The 22,274-nt window shown below is 38.8% G+C and overlaps 1 protein-coding gene across 4 annotated transcripts in view; it reads right to left on the reverse strand.

Annotated features, from left to right (window-relative positions):
- Positions 1 to 31: 31 nt before the first annotated feature.
- The window catches only part of ABI3BP (ABI family member 3 binding protein), a 143,101-nt gene continuing 120,858 nt past the window's right edge, over positions 32 to 22,274 (reverse strand). For all 4 annotated transcript variants that reach the window (XM_027894791.1, XM_027894790.1, XM_027894789.1 and 1 more), the window contains 6 exons: positions 19,602 to 19,713; positions 9,344 to 9,423; positions 7,845 to 7,874; positions 6,690 to 6,851; positions 2,798 to 2,911; positions 32 to 378 (listed from right to left, as the gene is read on the reverse strand). In XM_027894791.1, coding sequence (XP_027750592.1) covers positions 263 to 378; positions 2,798 to 2,911; positions 6,690 to 6,851; positions 7,845 to 7,874; positions 9,344 to 9,423; positions 19,602 to 19,713 — 614 coding nt within the window. In that variant the 3' untranslated portion in view covers positions 32 to 262. The remainder of the gene's footprint in view (positions 379 to 2,797; positions 2,912 to 6,689; positions 6,852 to 7,844; positions 7,875 to 9,343; positions 9,424 to 19,601; positions 19,714 to 22,274) is intronic.

Genomic DNA, 22,274 nt, shown 5'->3' on the forward strand with positions numbered 1-22,274 from the left:
CCTATACATTATCCTACAACACATCCCTAGCCTGTTTGTGTTTTTAATCTAAAAACAAATTTGTAAAACTGGATAACTACAGTAAGCAGCCTACGCTATTACACAATGAATGCTGTATTGGCATTAGACTTGTATAAACCCTGGCACATGAGCAGGCACTGAAGTGCCAGGCACACCGTAAGCATTGCCGTCCTCGAGCCTGCGCTGGGCAGTGGGGCAGGGGTGGCACATGCTGGGCCTCTTCACCAACTTCACGTCGCATCTACCACTTCCCAGGGATTGATGTGCCACACTCGTACCAGCGGACATAGTTAATTTGAGTCTCCCCACCTATTTTTCCAAATTTGACAGGTTCCTGACGAACTGCCCTGAAAAATCCTGCAACAGAGAACAGAGCTTAGTTTGCATGAAGCCCTCAGGACCGTACTATGCTTTGATCTCCCTGTGAAATCTGTGTACAGTTCAGTTAGCATCTAAAATAGTTGCTAAGCTGTTAACAGTGTCTGCCGCAAGCAGGGCTGTTTGCTGCCCCTACATCCGTTAGGTCTCTGGAATTTGTCCATCCAATTCAAGGCAGAAGTGCTTGGGATGGTGGCAGCCCTGAGTGGGAGAGGTGAAAAACTGCCTTGCCTTGAGGTGCCAGCACCCACCCGTGGATGGTGCTGGCCAGTGCCCCTCTGTCCCCCCTCTGCCTATGACAGGGTCTCTGAACACGTTGCAAAGTCACAATGGTTAAATAGTCCCCACTGCAGCAGCCCTGACACTGCAGTGAACTTCAGTAAAACTCAGCCCCTGGGGATATTTCACACAATCTCCACAACCCCAAACAAAAAGATTGTACCTCCTGCTTTCAGTCTGTTACCTTTGACAACACGTGCTTACCTTTCAAACAACATTAAATTACAAATTAAAGTGAGCAATTAGGGCTGAATCCAATATAATCATCAGAAACGTATGTGTGGGTAAAGCAGGCAGGTCTGCACACAGGCATGCAGGCACAGACACGAAATACTGTTCTGCAGTTGATGCACAACATCAGCCACGATTCCCTCACTGCACTTCAGGTCAAATATATGTAGTTAATTCAGAACTCAACTTGCTGCAGCCAAGAAGAAAGCAAGCAGCAATGGACAATTGGTCTGTTCTTTCCTCTGTTCAGTTCATTTACCAGGAAAAAAAACTACAGGAAAGGTGGAGTCTTCTTTTGTTTGCTTGTTTTGTTGTTTGTTTTTTCCTAAAAATGAGTGTAGCTCATGAACTCACTCAATTGAATCCAGTTCCTGAAATCAAATTGGTTTAAAGTCTTTTAAGCTGAGGTAGCAAGCTTGTTACATAAAAGGTTTTTTAAATTATAAAATCTTTAAAAATGTAAATCTGGTATAACTGAGAGGCTTGGTGTTCTGGCAGTGATGACAAATTGGATTGAGACCATCTCTTACACAAAGAAAATACCTTTACAAATGGGAAACAATGGGAAAGGAAAAGCAAGACCCTCTTTTGAAAAAACACATAGCCAAACAAACACCTTTCAGATCGTTCGCCTACTCTGGTTTTTGGAAAAACTTGTGAAAGATTTAAGAACTTCACATTCATCTCCCACACCTACCTCGACGCATTTCTGGACTTCTGTAGGGTGTTTTATAACTGAGGCACAGGAAGGTTTGGTCAACACGCTGATATTGGACTGAAAACCATTCTGCTGTTTTCCTCAGTAAAATATTCCATGACACGCTCAGCATGCGCGTGTACCAGCACAGCCCGTGTTCTTACCCCGCAAGGGAACAGAACACCTCACACGGGCACTGCTGCCAAGCAGCAAGGCAGGAGTTCAGCTGACACAAGTACAAATTTCTTACTCTCCAGCCTCAGCAATGTGTGAAAAATAGCCGGGCAGGTCACAGCTGTGTTGAGGACATCTACTCCCATGTCCACTTAGACCAGCCTGGAGTTTTGGGCACCCAGTTAAAACCAGTACACACAGAACTACTGCAGCGTGAATTATATTTTCCAGTAATAACTTTTCAGCTTCTTGTCAGCACCAAACAAAGCTGTTTAATGCCCAACTGACGATTTACTGCTCTTTAAATCAACCTTGCTAGTTTGAACACAGCACTTTATGCCTCTCTGCAAACTCAAGTTTGTGGTTGGGTTTAAATATGTAATACCAACTGTGAACAATCTGCTGGAATGTTTTAAATAAGAGAGAGGCTGTTTACTACCTAACAGAACCTGAATTATAACCATCTTAATAAGTCATCATTAATTTTGAAAAATGTCTTGACCCTCTTCTGCTTGCAAAGACGGCAGTTCCTTTCCATCACCCACCCCAGCAGTGGGTATCCAATCCACTGGCAAGGAAAAGAAACAGAGGAATTGCTGAGGTTTGCTAATGAGACAGGCATAAGGAATTACCATCTTTGACGGGTAGATCTTCTTGCTGTCCTGTCCTTCCATCTAAGAATGNCTGTGTCTCACCTAAAAAATTCAATGCGCAGGCTGGAAGGTGGAAAGACCTTCCCCGGTTCTTCGTTCGCGAAGAGACTGGCCATTATTATTTATTTAATCTGCTGGAATGTTTTAAATAAGAGAGAGGCTGTTTACTACCTAACAGAACCTGAATTATAACCATCTTAATAAGTCATCGTTAATTTTGAAAAACGTCTTGACCCTCTTCTGCTTGCAAAGACGGCAGTTCCTTTCCATCACCCACCCCAGCAGTGGGTATCCAATCCACTGGCAAGGAAAAGAAACAGAGGAATTGCTGAGGTTTGCTAATGAGACAGGCATAAGGAATTACCATCTTTGACGGGTAGATCTTCTTGCTGTCCTGTCCTTCCATCTAAGAATGAGTCTACAAATTGGCAGTGATCTTCTCCATGGCCCCTCTGGTCTCCTATGTTATAAAATTTTCCTGAAAGCAAAGAAGGAGCAAAGTTTAGTGAGGGCTGTTTCCAAAAACCACCAGAGGCGATGGGCTGTGCTCTTTCCTCTGTGGGGAAGCCAAGGTGAACGCTATGATTCCTTTCCTCTCAGGACCTGTAGCTGTAATTTGAAAATGATTTGCAGGTTCCAAGTACTCATGGCTACTGACGAAAATGCCCCACTCCTGGCCAAAATTATTCCTGGACATAATTTTTCCCCCTCCTTACATTTCATACAATAAGGGAAATTCAAATGCTACCTAGAAGCTCACCCTAATTGTTTCAAAAATGAGGTAAGTTTTGCTAGTGATTTGAATGGAAGGCAGGTCTGGTGCCCTGTCAGGAAGTCCCCAGTACCTTCAAAGATGTTTTTATAGACCACCCCCTAACACAGCTGAGGCCTGTTTTATAAATCAGTGTATTTTTACAACATGTGACATCCTTTAACATATGGATGACCTCGGAGAGTAACTGCTTATCCAGAGCATGAAGTGTGCCTGTGTATTTTTTTGCAGGATTGTTTAACAGGACACTTGACTCAACTGAGTAGAAAACAAGGTCTCAAGTGCCCCAAGCAGTGTGTGCTGACGTTATGGGCTGTGCTTATCCTATTAACAAAAGGTGTTTTGACAGATGTTTTTACTTACTGATTTGATTTGCAAGACATTAGTAAAATTCAGTTCAGAAGATGGAGGAGAGCATGCTACGTTCTCTCTCCAAGCCTTGGCCGGAAACATTTGTAGATAAACTTACCATTCTTTCTAAACTCTTTTCTCAGCACTTAATATGTTCAGCCTTTGGTCGTGAGGTTGAAAGAAAAGGTGAGAGCATTTAGAAATAGGCTCAGCACTCTGGTATGAGCTAGGCAGAAAAGTCCAGTTACTCATTAGATACCGCGTGTCCTGTAGCCTTGAATCTGTGCCAGCCTGGCCATTTCAGAGATGGTGAGATGGCTTATAATACTGCTTCCAAAGTGCGATTAATTAAAGCACAGCCTACGCATAAACTCTTTCTCATGTTTTTGTGATCTGAGCAACAACTTTGCCAAAATTTCTCACCTCCAGTTGATGGCCTCTGTGCGTGCGGTTCTTCTCTAGCTTTACAAAATTATTTATTACTATCTAGCTTTGGCTGCAGACATGTTTTTTTCCATAGGAGAACTGGTCAGAGGGAGTTCCTCTCAGTAATTTTTTGGTCTGAAGTTAAGAACACTCAGGCTGCCCAAAAAGGCTTTTTTTTTTTTTTTTTCCATGGCTGTTGAAGGTCACACATAGAATTTATTTTTTTTCCTCCTCTCAATAAATACTTATTTTTAGGTGGCCTGCTTTTCTGGAATGCCTACAGTGACTGCTCAGGAGGACTGTTAAATGAGGTCAGCAGTAGATGCTGGTTTATAGAACAGTCCTGGCATGTGTAACAGAGATCACTTTTTCTTCATAAGAGACAGAATAAACTAGATATTTTTATGGCTAACACCAGTACAGTAACTTTCAGATACACACATACTCTTCTGACCCAGAGCTTAACCTATGCATAACTCAAACAATTGCTATACATAAATTAGCAGCATTCTCAGTGACTATAACATTCTTACTGCCCAATTATTTCCATTATAAAAGAATACACTTAAAAACATTTACCTAAGAAATTACTGTTCTTCTGTTTTGGGGATGGCAGTTCTAGCATAAAGAAAAGTTTTTCCCCTAGTGTTACTGTATGGGTGGTCTCAAAAATGTTAGATCTTTGTTTTATACATTACGAGTTCTGCAGCACTAAAAGTTTAAATTCATGCTAAAAACCAGCATGCAAAGATAAATTTGTCAGCTGCCTCATACAACAGCGTTTTTACAATGCACCCAAATTTCAGGGTAATTCCCCTGCTTCAACAGCAATGCTTTGGAAGCTATTTTCAGCGTGCAGTGGAACTCGGAGCTCAGCACAGCCCTTCACTGCTGGCACACATCGCCCAGCTGGCTGGTGCTTGCAAGGACACTTCCTCTGGCCCCGGGGGCAGGATGAGGCGAGGTGAGATAATAAAACACATCAGAACAGTTTGGCTTCAAAGGGGAAAACTTCTCGTTCACGTGTAGAGGCCTCGCTTAGCAAATGGGGGGAAAGCAGCTTTCTTTCTGCATAAATATTTCACTTCTTTTAAATATTGTGACAACTGGTCAGCACTGGTTGTAACAATTCGAGTGCAAGAACCAGGCTTTGCAAATATAATGAATACAGTATGTCTGCTTCATCTGTCTCCAGCGAGGTTAAACCGCTACCCTTCCAGCAAGAACAAAAACAATCTAATGAAAATAGGAAAATGGGCTCCCGATACTAAACTTTGCTTTTAAGATTGGAGTAGCTTTCACTGCAGTGTTAATTCACTTGATTTAGGGCTGAAGTCTAGTCCTGCTAGATTAGCACTGCTATTTCCTCTACTGGCTGGTTTTGGGATACATCATGCCTCATTGCCAGTGCTTGTCATTTGATCACAGCTGATTAGTACAGCAACAGTTGAATGAATGATACCTCTGTTCAAAATAGTCTCTTTTATTCCTATAATTGCTAAGATATTATTTACATTTGAGGTATTGTACTTACTGTTAATGACAAGGCTTCCTTGTCTGCTCATTGGAGAATGGTTCTGGGTGCAAGGCAGGGAAGCTTAAAATTATATCAACATGAGCTGCCTTACACTCCCCTCCCTTCTCTTTTATTTCCATATTCCTACACACAGAGACCAGAGCCCTGCTCCTGTGAGGTGCTGAACCCTGAGATGGGGCAACTTTAGGTTACGAAGGTGGACTCTTTCAGCCACAGTATCTCCTAGTTTTTTTGATCCAATGTATTGAGCACGTTTGCCTAAATTTCACTCAAAAGGCATTTCCCGTATGTGGTTGTATGATAGTCATTGTGCTCTGGGTGCCGTGCTAATGCCATTGTCATAGAGCTGTCCATGATAAAAGACCTCAAAATAAAAGCCAGAAGCTTGGGATGGATTATAAGAAGTTAATATATTTCTAAATACAGTAGATAGAGCTTGTACAATCTTCTTTAGTCACAAAGATCTGCCTATCAATTAACTAAAAAAACCCTTTTTACAGGCTGCTCCCCCAGCATACACACAGCATGTGTCACTTGATTCAGGTCTTAAATACATCACACCAAACAAAACTTGAGAAGATAAGGCCAGGAGGCTGGTCTTGGAAATAGAACGTAACATAAGGAGTAGTAAAAAAAGGCAGGGGAGAAAGATTATAAGCAAATAGAGCTTATACTAAATTATAAGCAAGAATCTGATAACAAAAAAAAGTGTCAAAGCAGGTGAGTAAAACCTATTGACTAGAGCTGAAGTCATGTATTTGTAAGTCTCCCAGTAATGAAGTACCTTCCTGTTTACCAAAAGGGATGCGAATAACTGAGTCTAATCCTGGTCTAAAATTAAGCCCCAATCCTCTAATTAAGAATTATTAAGGCTACCCTTTAAATACAAATTGGGCACTTTTACAACATATGCTATTAACTCTGATTTTTATCAATTTTTTTGGATGATCCTCAGTATACCAACAGGTACTTAAAATCAAATACATCAATGATTATTGAGCACAAGCAGATTCCTATTTATGATTAATCTATTAATTAGTCTATGCACTAAGTTAAACATATCAGATCACACTTCAGCAGAGCTCATCTTGTTAAATCTCTCTAGTTCTGGGACCATGATATCGTTCAAGGATATGTAATGTGAACAACATTGATTTGAATGTCTCTTACCTGTGAGTGAATCACTGAGGTATATTTTATATCTCAAAGAATTGCACAGCTGCACACCTACAAACTTCTTGTACCAAGTCCTCTTGACGTATTGTTTGCCTTTGCATTCTGAATATGTGTCTGAATTGAAAGGAATTTCAGTCCAGATAGCATCTTTTCCCACTGCAAGAGATGAAAAAAAAGGGGCTGAAGTACGATGCTGCATACAAAATTATGCACAAAAAATACATTTGAATAACTAGAGTTAGGAACCTTGATGAAGCAGAATGTACCATGCCACCTGCATTTTGAACAGGAAAAATATTTCAGGGAAGCACCAAGGAGTGTAGTCATGATTAATGCAGTGAACTCCTCCTGCTCTTACGTAGTTAGTGCCGGTTTGGAATAAGCTCATTCTGGCACCTCATTCTGCTAGGGGGACAATGTCTGTGTGTTGGCACAACTCTCATTTACAGAGTGCATGATACAGTCATCATTTTTCAGTGCATTTAAGCCCAGACAGTGAACCTGAAGCAAGCTGTATATGATTTAACAAAAATACACATAAAAATTACATGTCATTAATTATGTGGAAAGAAATGGTGTCTCAGTGCTTGTCAAAGTGATGTCCATTACAAATGCCAACAAGCAGCCCAATTTGCTTGAGTGATCTTAGCTCTTCTTCAAAAGCTCAGTCCACCTCCCACCAAAGACAGCAAGAGTCTTGTAAGATCTAAGCAGAGCTAGATCAAGCCTTCTGAAGCAGGAAATTTTTCTAAAAGACAATGACAGATAAATAGAATCCTCTGAGTTGTGCTCTGTTAACTCACTTAAAAAGCATGGAGCAACTTATTCATTTTACAGAGCTTTCTTTGCTTTTAATGACAAGGCTGAGAAAATATGAGACTGTCCTTGGCTCATTTGTGTACATTGGTTTGAAGCCATCCCGGCTGCCATGGGAGCTCCACATCACGCTGATTGTGTTCCGCTCAGGTAAACAAGCAGCCTGGCATGAATTCCTTACCAGGGGTGTGCGTGGAAGGAGTGAAACCATGTGTGAATGCTGTTTGATTCCATAACTCATTTAATTGGGGCAGTAAGGCCACCCTCCTCACAAAATTATGCTGTCTCATTTCTGAAAAAAGTCTTGATCAGCTACATAAAAAAGAGGCTTACTTGAAATTGGCTCGCTCACTCTTGGGTCCGCTGGGGGAAGAAAACAAACATTTAATCAGACACTGTAAAATGAACGTTCCCAATATTTCAATGGAAAAGCATAGGTAAGTGATTTTTTACAGCTGACATAAGCTGTAATTTGTGAAACAGAAAGAGTTTTGGAAGCAAAGTTAACTTTTGCATTAAATTAAATTAAAAGAAATATATTTCTTATGTGAAACTCCAGTATCAATGAGCTTTTAAAAATTTTATTCATGGGACAACACCAGCCAAACAGAGTTCTAGTAAAAACAAAAGTTTAAACCTGTAACCAGCAAAAACCATTTGTACTGCATCTTATTAAAATTTCAATTTCAAAACCTAAATAATAAAAAGGACACATCTGTAATACTTGCCACAAAAATCTTGGCCCAATATGGGAGAAATGGTGTGTGCAATTAAGGAAAAAATAAAACTGAATGCTTAATTTGTCCAAGTTAAATAGGAGACAGAACATAAGCCTTGTCATTCATGAAAACTGCACTTGGCATAAACATTTTTTTTTTCAGTTTTAACAATCTAAGATTACAAAGAGTGCATTCAGAGTTTTTAAATATGTGTGGCATGGTCTGAACTACTCCCTGAGTAATTTCTTGCTCAGCCAAAACTCTTATCCATCAGTGACAGCACTAGATGAGGACTATTATATTATTACACCTGGCTCAAAACATAGATGGAGAAATTCCTCTTAAAAAGGCTAAATCCATTTGGTGTTTTTTATGGCCCTTAAGTACCATCAAGAAATAAACACTTCTACAAAAAAGATGGTATCTTACTTGCACAAAGTCATCAAGTCAGCCACATTAGCCTCAGGGGAATAAGAGTAGGGAAAGCAAAGGAATGCTCTAATTATCACCTCTGAGTCAGATATGACTTGACTTGGGAACCAACCAATGTCCAAAACAGGCTTGTATACACCTCTGTAACAGTTTCATAGGAGAGTAAACAGGATGGAAGGGAACTACTGGGACACTGACTTTTCCCAACTGCTATTTCTCAATCCTTATTTCAGCCAAATGACATCACTGTTATAGATCAGTCTTATTGAACAGGTAGCAAAAGTGACTACAAACACACCAGCCCAAACAAAAACCTTATGTTCCCCATCCAGAAGCCATTAATGAGCTTGATAATGCAAAAAGACCAAGAATATAAATCTTAGATGATTGAGCCCTCTCTACCAATGATGTTATTTTCTTTGTAGTGAACACCAGACAAACTGTGTGTTTTCCTCTCTTTTTTTCTCTTGCTGTCTGGCTGTCTTACATCCTCACACAGTATAGTCATGATCCCAGGCTGACCTCCCAGTACTACGTTGCTCAATTGTAAAAAGCCAATCAGGAGATAGTAAAGAGCAAGACCAAACACATAAAATGAAACGAGAGACCCTGTTCATACATCCCCTACACATGGATACTAAAGCTGCTGTAAATGATGGTCTGATATTTGGAAGTTCTTACCTGATTCAGTACTGAATGACACAACATTGCTGCTTGGACCTTCACCAAGAGGGTTTCTTGGTTTCACGTGGAATTCATAACTGGGGAATAAAATAGAAGAGATGAAAATTTTGCAAACCATTGAATACTTCCAGAGTCTGGAGCAAGCAAGCAGCACACACCTGGTGTTGCTTGCCTTCTGGAGAAGAACAAAAAGACCTCAATTCTTGCCCTGAAAACACTGAGATATTTTTTGTTCTAACTGCATAAGACTTCTCTGAACACATAATTACCAGTCCTTTTGATAATTCTTTGCACACTTAATGTTTGATTTAATGCACCACTGGTTCAAGTCTGTCTCCACTCACACAGCAGTTTCAGTTCTGGCAAAGGGAGCAAGTTCAGATGAGGTCTGAAGCAACCTGATAAACAGAGGCTGAGTAAAGCTCATTGCTATTTATTTTGCTTCTTAAGAACACAAACCTCCAATTCAGTGCCTCTCAGGCCCGTTGACAGTGACAGACAGGGCCAGTAGAGAAACACTGGGCATGTCTTCCAGGACAGGAGCTCAGCCAAGGCCAAGATCCAATTGTTTAAATATATGTTAACAGTAAATATATGAAGCAATGTCAAGATATTGCACAGAGTCTCTTTTGTATGTTTTTATAATAAAATCGCACACCACCAGTCTGTACTGTAGTTATTTCATGATCTCTTTTCATCACTGCTGTGTTGCATCCAGACACATTGCTATGAAAACAGAACAAGATGAAAGAAAAAAATCCAATCCAATCCAATTCTTAAGCCTTTTCCACCTTTCAGTGTTTGATTAACAGTGATAGACAGGCAAGACAAAGTGGTTTCTAACTCTGCAGCTCAGCTGAAATATACTCTTTCAGTCAGAAGCTCTAGGTCAACAGTTATTGCATGCTGCGAAACTAAACATGTTACTCAGAAGATACCAGGCAGGTGAGGCAGGAAGGGAGGTTGTAAGAATGGACACCAGACACAGTGAAGATCCTGCATCAAGGGGAGAGCTATCCCAGCAAGGCACCTCTCAGCTCTCCTGGCTCCAGGCTGGCAGCACCTGGGAATTTGTCACTGCTCCGTAACAGAGAAGCTGCGTGTCCTCTGTGCCAAGGCACCCTGATGAGTGGTGTGTGTGCACCCAATCAACAGCACCAGCTCCATGCCTTCCCCACGAGCTGGAAGTGCCACGTACAGAGAGGCCTCTCGCACGCTCTGAGTGCTTGCATGGTGAGTCTCTCCTAACAGAGTGTCTTCTCATCAGCTAGAGGCATCCACCGGACAGGAGTCTAAAGGACTGGAGGACTGGAAAATGGGCCCTAACTCAGAGACTAGACACAGAGCAAAATGAGAGTCCCAGAAGGGGGCAATTAAACATCCAGCTCTTGACTCGCCAAGGATCACTTACCCATGATAATTTTGGTAGCTCGTGACTATAACATAGCATTGTAATGTATTGCTGGAATTGTTTCCAAACAGCCATTTTCTAAGGAAAAAAACAACCCCATACCATGCTCTGCACAGTTGGAAATTTGTAAATTCCATTTGCAAGTCCCCATAAGAATAATTCAATCCAAACTTTGGATTACCTCTCATTGCTTCTTGGCTCCTGCAATACCTGAGCAGTTCACTAATTAACCTCAGTGGACTATTCATGAAGTACCAAGGAACTGTTTTCCATCCACAGTACTTCTAAGACAATATTTAACTTTAAAATTGCTTACTTAAGCAGTTGCCTTTATTCCTAGGGTTTTCTTTTCTTTTTAAGGAAAATAGTTACAAAGACTGGTAAGCTGAACAGATGCATTGTGGAAAATCATGGATATTTCTAAGACATGGTCTTGTTTTGAGCTTAAAAAAGTCTATTTAGAGTAATCTTGACATTTATTCAAATGTCCTGCAAGACCACCTCGAGCTATTCATATTACTCTACTGCAGGAAGGAGACATTAAACAAATAATTTACTAACTTTATAAATCTTCTTCATTATCATCTTCAAATTGTTTAAACAAAGACATGCTTTTAAAAATTGGACCTGAGCAGTTAATATTCACATCGGGCAACTTTGTTGGTCAAGAAGTATTCTTATCTGGTAGGTAAGGCTGTATTACAAAGAGATGTAGCAGAGCAGCTGAAGATTCCTTCTGAAGAATCACTGAAGCATATGTTTTGTATTTTAAAGTAATAGCTAGAAGAGACATTTTGTGAATTAAGCCACACCTAGAGATAAAAGACCCCAAAGAATTTTTCCTATTTCCTTCACAACAGGAGCACCTGATCTAGAGCCATTATTATAATTATGACAATCAAGATGGCATGCTCTGTTGCTTTGTGGGCAGTTTATGGTTTGACCTTACAAATGACAATAATCTGATTCTGTCCCTTTGTATGTATTTTGCACATTTTTGAACAAATATATTGTTCTCAAGAGCTGATATGCCCTACTTTGGCTGTATAAGGCAACACTCTTCATAGGAATCAGTCCTGTTATCAAAAAACTTCAGCTGATGAGCTTGGACTCATCATTTCTCTAACTCCAGAAAAAGACAAAAACAAGAACTGAAGACCATTTTCCAAGGAGTGTTTTTCAAATTGTGGTTTAGGGATCACTAGTTTGTCTGCAAAAGACTAGATCACAGATGGGAAAATTTTGGCAAGATTGAAATAAAGAACTCAGATCTACATATAGAGATTTCAGCTCATGTAAGCATTTAAAGAAAATTGAAGAAAAGGAAAATAATAAAGAAATGTCCAAAATTTAGCTGAGTCAATTAAGGAAGCAATCTATTAATAATGTTAAAGAGGAAATTTTTAAAACTAAAATATATACAATTTTATAGTTCTGTGGTATGTGTTTTTACAAGCATCACAGACTCCTTCCCTAGGCCAGTTTCAATCCTAAAACAAGATCAGGGGCTTCAACAGTACAAGAATAACAAATAACTGCTTTTGGAGATGAAGAGAAGTAACAAGTTGACTGAAAACTGAAAGTGAGAGAAAGGGAAAGTTAGACTGAGGTAATGAAATGACGGAGCGTACATATCTAACCATAATTTTAAAACCATGCTGTGGCTCTCTTGATAGAAAATTGTTTAAAGTCTCCCTTTTTTTGTGTCAGGTGAAAGATCTGAAAAATAAAATGGTGAAAAAAGGGCACTATCTGCAGTCTTATACACTCCTATACAAACCATAAGAAAGAGCAAAAAATGCTTAGGGGTTCAAGAACTATGGCAAAACTAATAAAATGAAATAGGAAAGTTTACAGAATGATTATCCCATGTCTAGCTCTTAGCTAGACTTATTAATGAGAAACTGGAATTTGTATTCCACCTTTATATCTGCTTGCCTATTATACCAAAAACTCTGCTACCCTGTATAAGCAGCAATCTAATGTATCACACCTCCTACAGACTTTGGAGACCAAGCCTCCCAAATCCTCCCAAACTGTGTAAGACAATAAAAGCCCCTGTGCAGATTAAATGGACTTGACTTCCAGTAGTTACCATGTGGAGTGTATTTTTCCACTGTAGGAAATCGCTATACCACATGGAACTTTGGCAAATGCATCTGCTCTGCATTTTTTTGAATCATGCAAAAGGAGAACATTTAAGATTGCAGAACTGAAAATAGGTGAAAACAGATTTTCGCCCTAAGTGGAGCAGCTGAGTATAGCTGTGGGACTTCAGATCAGTGGCTGGGGAGATGCTGGTGTTAGATGACAATCCTGCAGGACTACCTTTGTGTAAAGAACTTCTCTGCCTCTGCAAAGTGTGCTTAGATAGCAGTATGACCTGACGTAGCAAATGAAATAGGAATGAAAAAAAAAGAAAGAAAGAAGTGCTGAGCTTGTTTGAGGAGTCTTTCTCCTATTCAAGTTGGAAGAAAGGCTGAGAGACATGGGAAATGCCCATGAAATGCCCATAAAGGGTACAAAAACCTGCAGCATTTTTCTGCCACATTCTGCATTTTTCTGCATTGCAGCTTTCACTGTAGTTGACGTCTCTTGCTGTTAACAATACCTAAGCTCTCTGCTTTGGTAGAATTTTTGTTTCTTCTATGTGATTAGCACATTTGGGTGCTAACTGCAATACAAACCAATATTAGACAATGGTGATGACAGCATAACCAGGTGGGTATGCATTATTTGTATTTCAAGCTAATTCAGCAGAGGATTGAAGACTTATTTGGTATGGCCTTTGAGTAAATTACAGTAACCTTCTCTGCTTTGTTTCATAACTTTTATAAGACTTATGAAAAAAACTTTCCAAGAAAGTCAACACACATTATAAAACAGTTTAGATCATGCATATATTCTGCACATTTCATGTTTACTTCAAAGTTTTGGTTGGATGGTTGGTTTCTGGTTTTGTTTTTCTGGGGAACTTGGATTTACTTTATCTTTTAATCTTTTCTAACATTTCCTGTTATTTTCATTCTCCAAGAGATCAAGGCTGGGCATACACTTTGCCTTGGGACACAATCTAACCAAAAAATCCAAAAGAGACCACTCAAAATGTTTTTAAAAAGGAAAAATATATTCGAAATCACCAAATTACTTAACGAGGCAAGGATCAGTATCTAAAGGGAAGTTCTACAAAGCTGTGGAATACAAACATCACAGGCTTTTTGTTTCTTATTAACACTCTTTTTCTATTAAAAATCTACACCAGCAGGCTGGTGGACACATCCTCTAATGGCTACTGAACTTCTTCCCCAGAGCTATTTGGCACATTTCTGACTGCAGTCTTAGTATTTTTTTTATTACCTTCCAGTTGCTGCCATCACAAATGTGCATGAGAACTGTTTTCAGCAATATTCAGACTCTTGCTTGAAGGCTTGTATAGAAATTAGTTCTGTAAAACTTCTTGGATGCCATGGTCTGTACTGTGAACTTAATTGCCCTTAAACAAACCACCAGAATGAACGAGAAAATGCACACCTTCTAAAACAGAATATTTCAAGATAGGGCAGGGATACAGAACTAAGAACTACATATTTTGGCAGAGAAACCATCAGAAATAACAAAAAACCTCAAAATGATACTACATCAGGCGACTGGAAGACTTAAAAAAATAAATGAATTTTAAAGGAATTAGAAAACTCCAAAGCTGGTAAAAAAAAAAAAAAACAAAACCAAAAAAAACCACAACAAACAAACAAAAAAACCACCTCCACAACCCTGAAACAAAACAAAAACCAAAAACCCAAACCTTAAAATTCCTTTGGAAGTGGCAAAAATGAAATTGGAAGAAAAACAAAAAATAACATCTGCATTTAATATTCTAGGCTAGGAAAAAGGTCCATGAAACAAAAACTTGCAGGTCGGTGAAATGAAGATTTACAAAGAAGAATATGCAGATGACAACCATCAATACTACAGGGGAGATGGAGCGAAGAAAACAAAAACCACAGTAAGCCCATTTCTATCTCAAGCCTCTCAAGGTTTGTTACAAACAAGCAGCTCAAGGAGGGAGACCCTGAAAATTGTGGATAATGACCTTATCTATAGGCCACATATATGGCTCAAATATTGGCTGCACTATTATCATAGAATTTATTGCAATACTTTCTTTTTAAGGGCACTTTTAATGTAAAACAAAGAAAGAGCACCAAGTCCTGGGTATGCCATTGAAACTAGGAGTTCCAGTGTGAGCAGTCTTGTGAGGAAACTCAAAAATAAGACAACTGTATGACAAGTTAGATGGAATATCACAGGTCTCACTCCTCAAGTGACTGCTTTGGAGCTGGACTGTAATTACTTTGACCAAACGATCAGTCTTGTAGTTTGACAGTTTTCCAAGTAGAATAAGTGCTACATTTCTCAAAAAAACCCTGTGAGAGTTTCCTCAGCAAAAAAATTGCAGAATTTCCACGTGGAAGATGAAATATTATCAGTTCGTACTAGTGCGTTCATTTACCTCATTTTTCTTTGCTAAGAAAGGAATGACATTTGCATTAATATACTAAGCCACCTCAGTCTGCATTAATGAAACTGGAGGAAACTGAGATTTTCAAGATCAGAAACTACCCTTAAAATACAATCTTACAATAATTTATGTTGGAAGACATCTATGAAGGTGATATGGTCCAGGCCCTCTTCATGACAGGGCTTACTTCAAAGCTACTTTAAGCTCAGGGTTTATCAGTAAGTACAGTAGTTACAGTCACTGCTTGAACAACAGAGTAAAAACTCAGTAGCTCAGTACTTGGTTCAAACTAACTAGGAGAAAGAAGAATAAATGGAATTTGGCTGTTTCACTCATTTCACTAATTGAAGAATAATGATGTTAAAAACCTCAGAAAATCTGTTTTGTTTGAGTGTGATACTGAAAAGGGGGCTGAGTGTAATGTGACCTGGATCTACTAAAAAAATCTTGAAAATAATGAAAAGAGTAGCAAATGCTAACTACAGTATAAAGTCAAAATTATCTGATGAAATTACACAAAGAAACTAGACTGAACCCAGACAGCAGTTTAGGGAGAGTACCAGTTTCAAGAACTCTGACCAACTGAATAACAGATTTCAAGATTTCAATTTTCCAGGTTACTTAAACTATCAGAATTCTTCTAAGGTGTGATAGTGAAATCCTTGATCACCATATTTGGCAGTTTTGTAGCTGAAAAGGAGGAGAACATATTCATCCTATAAGGAAAAAAATCTCTAAATTAATGTGGTGTTGTCAACTGTCAGGTGTGCCTTACTGTGGGAAAATGGCAAAAAACACGGATCTCAGTGCTCCAACAAAATCACATTGTACAGGAGCCTTAAAAACCTTTCTTTTTGAAATAATCAGTCAGTTGCATTGGAAAGCAGCTGACTGTGCCCCACATTTACTTAAAGGTTTATGTCCTCACAGTTAGAAAGCTTTTCAGATCACTATTTTACTTTCATCTCAGAGTATCAATGTCTTGCAGTCCAGTCACTGAGAACACATAAAGCTGGCATATATGACAGAAGGATGACAAACTGCCATAATATATACAACTTCATTTGTTTAAAAGTAACCTTCACAAGTTGTCGTATGTCTCTGAAAGTCCATTTTCATTTCCATATTACCATTGTGTGAGTCTGTAAAAACTAAATACTTGATAACCAAGTCAGAACTCCTTTTTCAGCCAGTGCATTTTTTCTGGATCTGGTCACTTTTCAGACAGCTAAATGAACACAGAGAATACTACGTCGTAATCCTCATCCCATTTAGCTTCTATGTTTGGACTTACTGACAGCTGCAGTCACACATGCAATTTGGATGAGAGACTGTAAGAGTCTCTCACTGTTGCCTTCCTAACACTGTCCAAATTCCTGAAATATTCAAAGTCTGGCCATTAGCTCCTAATCTTTAAAAGCTGCCTTGTCAGAGGGCCAGCTCCAACGAAGAAGGGTGTCTGTCTTACTGCAGAGCTTCCCAGAGGTGTAGCAGAATGACCTGTTTGAATGAAGAATGCAGAAGAGAAAAGCAAACAAACAGCAGGACCTGGCAGGCTCTGACACATCCATTTTTTCCCTGCTGCTTGTTCTGCCTTCTTCACGCTGAAAAGTTGTCTTGCTTCCCTCCTGCTGGATGTGGGCAATTAACTTAAATGTTGGTTTCTGGGCCAGGCACTAACATATCCTATCTGATTTACCTGAACAGGATGATGGACCTTGGCTGTTGTGACTGCAGACTTTTGTCCCATGCGGCTCTCCAAGAATGTACATCTGCAGAATGACAAGCTTGAATTGACTTGCTGCTATAGGGTCTTTCTGGTTTAAATTTATCCTCGAAGACTGAGATAGCATGTTCACAAACAGATTTATTCCTTTTTAGGAACTCTTCGTTTAGGTCTGTCTGGTTTAGATATGTCCTGAACTCTCTTCAGCTCTGAATACACTGGGCCTTCAGAGCAGCAGAGAGGATTTACACAGCCTCACTGATGGCTTCAGAAAAGCTGGAAAAAAACAGCTCTCAAATTCAGTTTCTCCAAAGTGTTTTAAGGCCAAGAGGTTCTCTCCAGTTAATCCATGGTTTTCTATTGAGCATCTCTCTTTCCATACTCTTGCTGCTGGTTTTGTAAATCTTGATCACTTGCGAGAGGGATTTCTATTTCTCTTCCAAGTTTCTTTTCCAGCTCCACCTCTTAGACAGCTCTTTCCTTTAAGGCTAGTTATGGAAAAGTCTACTTCCCACTCTTACTGTATTACTTAATGAATTTGTAGACATTTCAGGGACTCTGACAATTAATTTATTAAGCTGTGTTTAATTATCTTTCTTCCTCCTCTTTTCAGTCAGTTTTGTCCACAGATCCATTTTCTTCAAATAGCGAGCAATCATATCCTGATAGACAGGAGACATATGACATTCCTTGCAGAACTGGTGCTACCTATGTGATGCCAGCTGTCTTAAGCACTTTCTTATTTTCCCTGAATTTAGTGTGCCAGAGAGCCTGGATTCAAATGGTAACAGTAGCTCTTTGTGCTTCTGCCAAAGCTCTCAAGGTGTTCTCAGAATTAGGAAATACGCATTTTGCTTGGGATGGGAGTTTAATTGAACAGAGCCACTCTGAGGATTTTATATCCTTGCATCCAGTGAGACTTGAGGGACATGCATCACTGCGATTTGTATCAAAGTTTTTGATTCTATGCAATGGCCTCCTGAATCCAGAAAGACTTTCACTGTCTTTCCCTTTTGAGGCTGGGGAATAATAGCCACTCCCTCTTCAGGAAAACTTACCTCTTTATATCTTAAGTCAGCCTCCATCAGTCACTACCTGATTTCCTAACTAGCTCCTCGTAACAAAATCCACTTCAAAAGACAGCTGTACTCCGTGGTCTTTGGTCTGCTCTTGCTCACCAAAACCTGAAAGTCTTCTCACAGGATTGACAGAACTGTAAATAATTAAAACCATCTTATCTGCCTCTGCACAGCTCCTGCCTTCCTTATGACCTTTCTGCCTGCCTCCATCTTGCTTCCTTTCTGAACAAAGAGCAACCTAAAAAGCTTTTCTCTTACCACCATCTGGACATTGCTCTCAGCATCAAGGGCTTTTCTTTGCTTCCATGTCTTTTCTACACTTAACCAAATCCATCCCAACCCTATGTAACATCCCGTATGTGACACAAAGAGTTTGAGCGTGTAATAAAAGAGAATCTGCTTAATAACACAGAGCTCTTTTCAAAGATGCAACTGTATTATTGCAAAGCAGAACTGAAATGAAAACACAAGCAGCACAGGCAGTCTTTCTTAGTCACTACTAGAGAAATACATTGTTTTGCTTGAGAAAAGCAATGCTTGGTGCCCAAGCCATGTATTGGTAGCATATCCTAATTGCCTCTTAATAAGACAGAACAACATCACTGCAGTTCACTCTTTCTACAAGCCACATACCTTTAAATAATAACAGAGACATTCCAGAAGCAAAACACAGCAATTCTAGCCCATCTTATGAGCCTATCTTTTGGAGTCTCTCAAAGCAGCTCTTTTGGGGTATCACAATTTCTCTTAACCTTTTATTTTTCCAGTTCTTTTCCATTGCCCTCTACTTTCTGCAGTAGTTCCTCATTTCTTCTCCTAGGAGCTGCTGGTCACAAGTACATGAGCTAAGAACCAACATCCCAGATTACACCACACATTGCCTAAAAATAAAGGTTCAACATGGGTTCTTTGCAGAATTTTGTGCTGTGTTACCAATTTATGGATAATAATAGAAAAAACCAGTTTATCTGAAACAGAAACATCCATTTACCAAAGCCAAATGTATAGTCTTACAGGAAAAACCCCAGCGTGTCATTCATTAACTTTCTGACGCAATCAATAAACAATGCAACAGAAGACAAGTGGTTTTCTTCCCTGCTTTGAATTTTACCACAAAAAGAAGATTATTTTTTCATGAGATATGGTATTTGAAGAATGATAATGCTTAATTTGACTAGTTGCTTGAGAGGCACACAATCAGCTGGAATTTTGAGACACTATAGGAAAACAACATATACAGGACAAATGTGTTTTTCCTCTCCATGGTAATTTCCTTATACTTGACTCTTGTTCTTTCTGCTACAACAGGTCACTTCAACAGTTTGTCCAGACCACAAATACTCTTGGAAATTTCCTGAAGATTCCTCTCTGTCTTACATGTTAGCTTAAAAGAAGGCAAAACCAAACCACCCTTTTTTTCCTATCAGCAGTAAAACCAACCAGGTCTTATATACATATGTATTTTCATCTGACAGTCTAAATTAGTTGCATTAACTTAAAAAATTATATTATTTAATTACCTTGTGTCAGGTTTTAGGTTCTCCACAGTAGAATGGGTTTGATTTGTAGTGATAATTGATTTCTCCTTTTCACCATCACTTCCTCCATTTTCAGTTGACACAACCTCATACTCTGGAAAATTACAGCAAAGAAAAATTTGTTTAAGTAACATCTCCTACTTGAGCTTCTTGACTGCTCTCTCTTTCATCATCTGATTTCCACTCTTGCTGTCTAATAGTCTGTAAGAACAGCTTTTGTGTACCTGCCTGGGCATTATTATGCTAAAATTATAAGGAAAGATAGATTCAGTTCCAGATTTTTGTGTGCCCAGCCTCTCATTCTTTCTTATAATTCATTTATGGGATAGAGGATACTCAACATCTCATCTCTACCCAATGGTACACTCCTGACAAAATTCCAAACACAAGTAAGTATAAGCATTCTGCAGTTTGAATGAAACTGTATCAAAGTTGAAAGTGAAGTTTCTAAATTCTTAAACCTTGATTACCTTAAAATAAGACTTATCTTTTTAAGATTTCCAAAGGAAACTGCCTAACTAACTTGGATTTGTGCACTTAAGGAATCTGCTAGTTTAGAATGAAATAATTTTGCATAAATTTATTTCTGTATTCATATGATTTTTAGAGCCTCACTACTTTCTTTTCATCTCAGTGAGATGTATCATCAAGCACAAACCATTCACTGAGCAGGGAATTAACAACAGATGTTTGGGAAGAAGATACCTTTCCAATCCTAGCTCAGTTCCAGACACAGTTTGTCTCTAGCAGAAAACTTCTGTCCCAATTTATAACAACTTCTTCTAAGAAAAACACTGAGTATAATATTAATTTTCCTCTCTTTGAAAAGAAAGTCACAACCTCATCAGCCCCTTCCTTTTCCCTTCCTGAAACCTCTCTCTGATATGACATCCAGCTTTGCTATCTCTGAGCTACCAAAAGAGAATGTTTTCAAAGAACATTTGCAATGAGCATTTAGATCTACAAAACAAAGAATAAAGTAGTTACTAAAGCATGATGACAGAGGTCACCTATGAAAAGCTATAAAACCTCTAGAAAACTACTTCCTTTCCCTTTTTTTTTCCTAATTATACTAATAATTTTCTTGTTTTTAACTAAATGCTAACAAGATGTATGGTTTTTTCTTTTTATTTTACTAAATTTTTTAGTAATGCAAGGAGACCCATTTATTGTCAACACAGAAAGAAAAAACACCTGCAGTAGGATTCAGTTTTTAAAAGGAAAGGCTGTCCTAATTGCTGCTGGACTTTCAGATCCTCACTCCTAATAAACGTAGAAGATGTATATATAAATGAGCATACATGCACAAATTGACCCAATTTTGAACTCAGTTGTGCAACTATGGTTTCCTTTGCATTCTTTTATGCAAAAATCAGCTATCAAACCCACTGCAGTAAATTACACTTAAGTGGAAGTGCACAGCAGCCCTAAAAAGTTATGTTCTAAAATTCAAAGTTTCTAAACCGCAGCAATTCATTCTATGCAATTATATACATGCAAGTATGTATGTGTGAATTTTAGGTTTACTACAATTTCAAAAGGGATCTCCTACAGAACACCTTTCTCTCTTTACCTTCCAATAGGCTCAGTTCTTTAGAGCATGTACAGAGCAACATGTAGGTCAGACAGTGAGCCTGAAGAAAGGAATTAATGCCAATAATGAAGATTTCAAAATTGCCATTTTCAAAAGTCCTCTCCCCTTCACCAATCACCCATGAACAGCAATAAAACAACCTCTGCCTTTTAAAATCAAACTTTTGGAACTGCAGGATGATTCAGGTTGTCTCAGAAAAGAGAGGGGCAGGGAGAAAGTAAGTGGAGTACTTTTACTTTAGATCATTTGCTCAAGTGTGACCCCAGTGCAATGATATTAGTATTGATAATTAGTATATATTGGTCTAAAGCATAACTGTTTCCTCTCTATCGTTTCCTCTCTGGAAACAAGATGTTTTCCTATCTAGCCACCAAGGGCTGAGTGAACCATGGAGAAAAAAAAAACATGCAAAATCACTTATTTGTCCTGATTAAACCTCATTAGAGAAATTATATTTATTAGGAAGCGTGGGAGAGATGGTGGATATCCACTGCCTTAGGTACAGCCAGATAGTGAATGAATAAGTAACTTCTGCCAACCCAAAGTCGATGTGTGATTTGGACTTTTTTAACTCATTCAAGTTGGAAAAGAAAATGCAGTGAAAATGGGAATGAGCAAACACATAAAAAGAACTGCTGAGCACATCCAGTACCTCCTTGTTACTGAGTGCACAAGGCAACAAACTGCCCTACATTTTTGTGGCAACACAACAGGAGTAACAGAGAATGAGCAAAATGGTCTTGGTTCCTGCAATTTGCAGCCTTTACGAAAACAAGGAGGTGAGACTGATCACTGTTTTGGTTGTTATTTGTCAGACCTTTCCATTACTGAAGCAGAGTTTTGTTTTTAAGCATACCCAGTGAAACCCCTTGTACCCAGCTAAGGTTAAGCAAAGCAACCTTTTAAAAAGTTTAAAAAAAAAAAGGCACAACAAATTATGTTTTCTGTTTTCACAGTTCTATCTGAAACAGTGTATTTCTTTAAAAAAAAAAAAAAAAGAAATGTGATGCTCAAATAAGATGATTGGAAAAACATGTATAATATACAAAAATAAAAAGAGA

Source organism: Empidonax traillii, unplaced genomic scaffold (genome assembly GCF_003031625.1).
Source record: "Empidonax traillii isolate 1590-97213 ecotype Southwest subspecies unplaced genomic scaffold, ASM303162v1 scaffold442:size488032, whole genome shotgun sequence".
Taxonomy (NCBI): domain Eukaryota; kingdom Metazoa; phylum Chordata; class Aves; order Passeriformes; family Tyrannidae; genus Empidonax; species Empidonax traillii.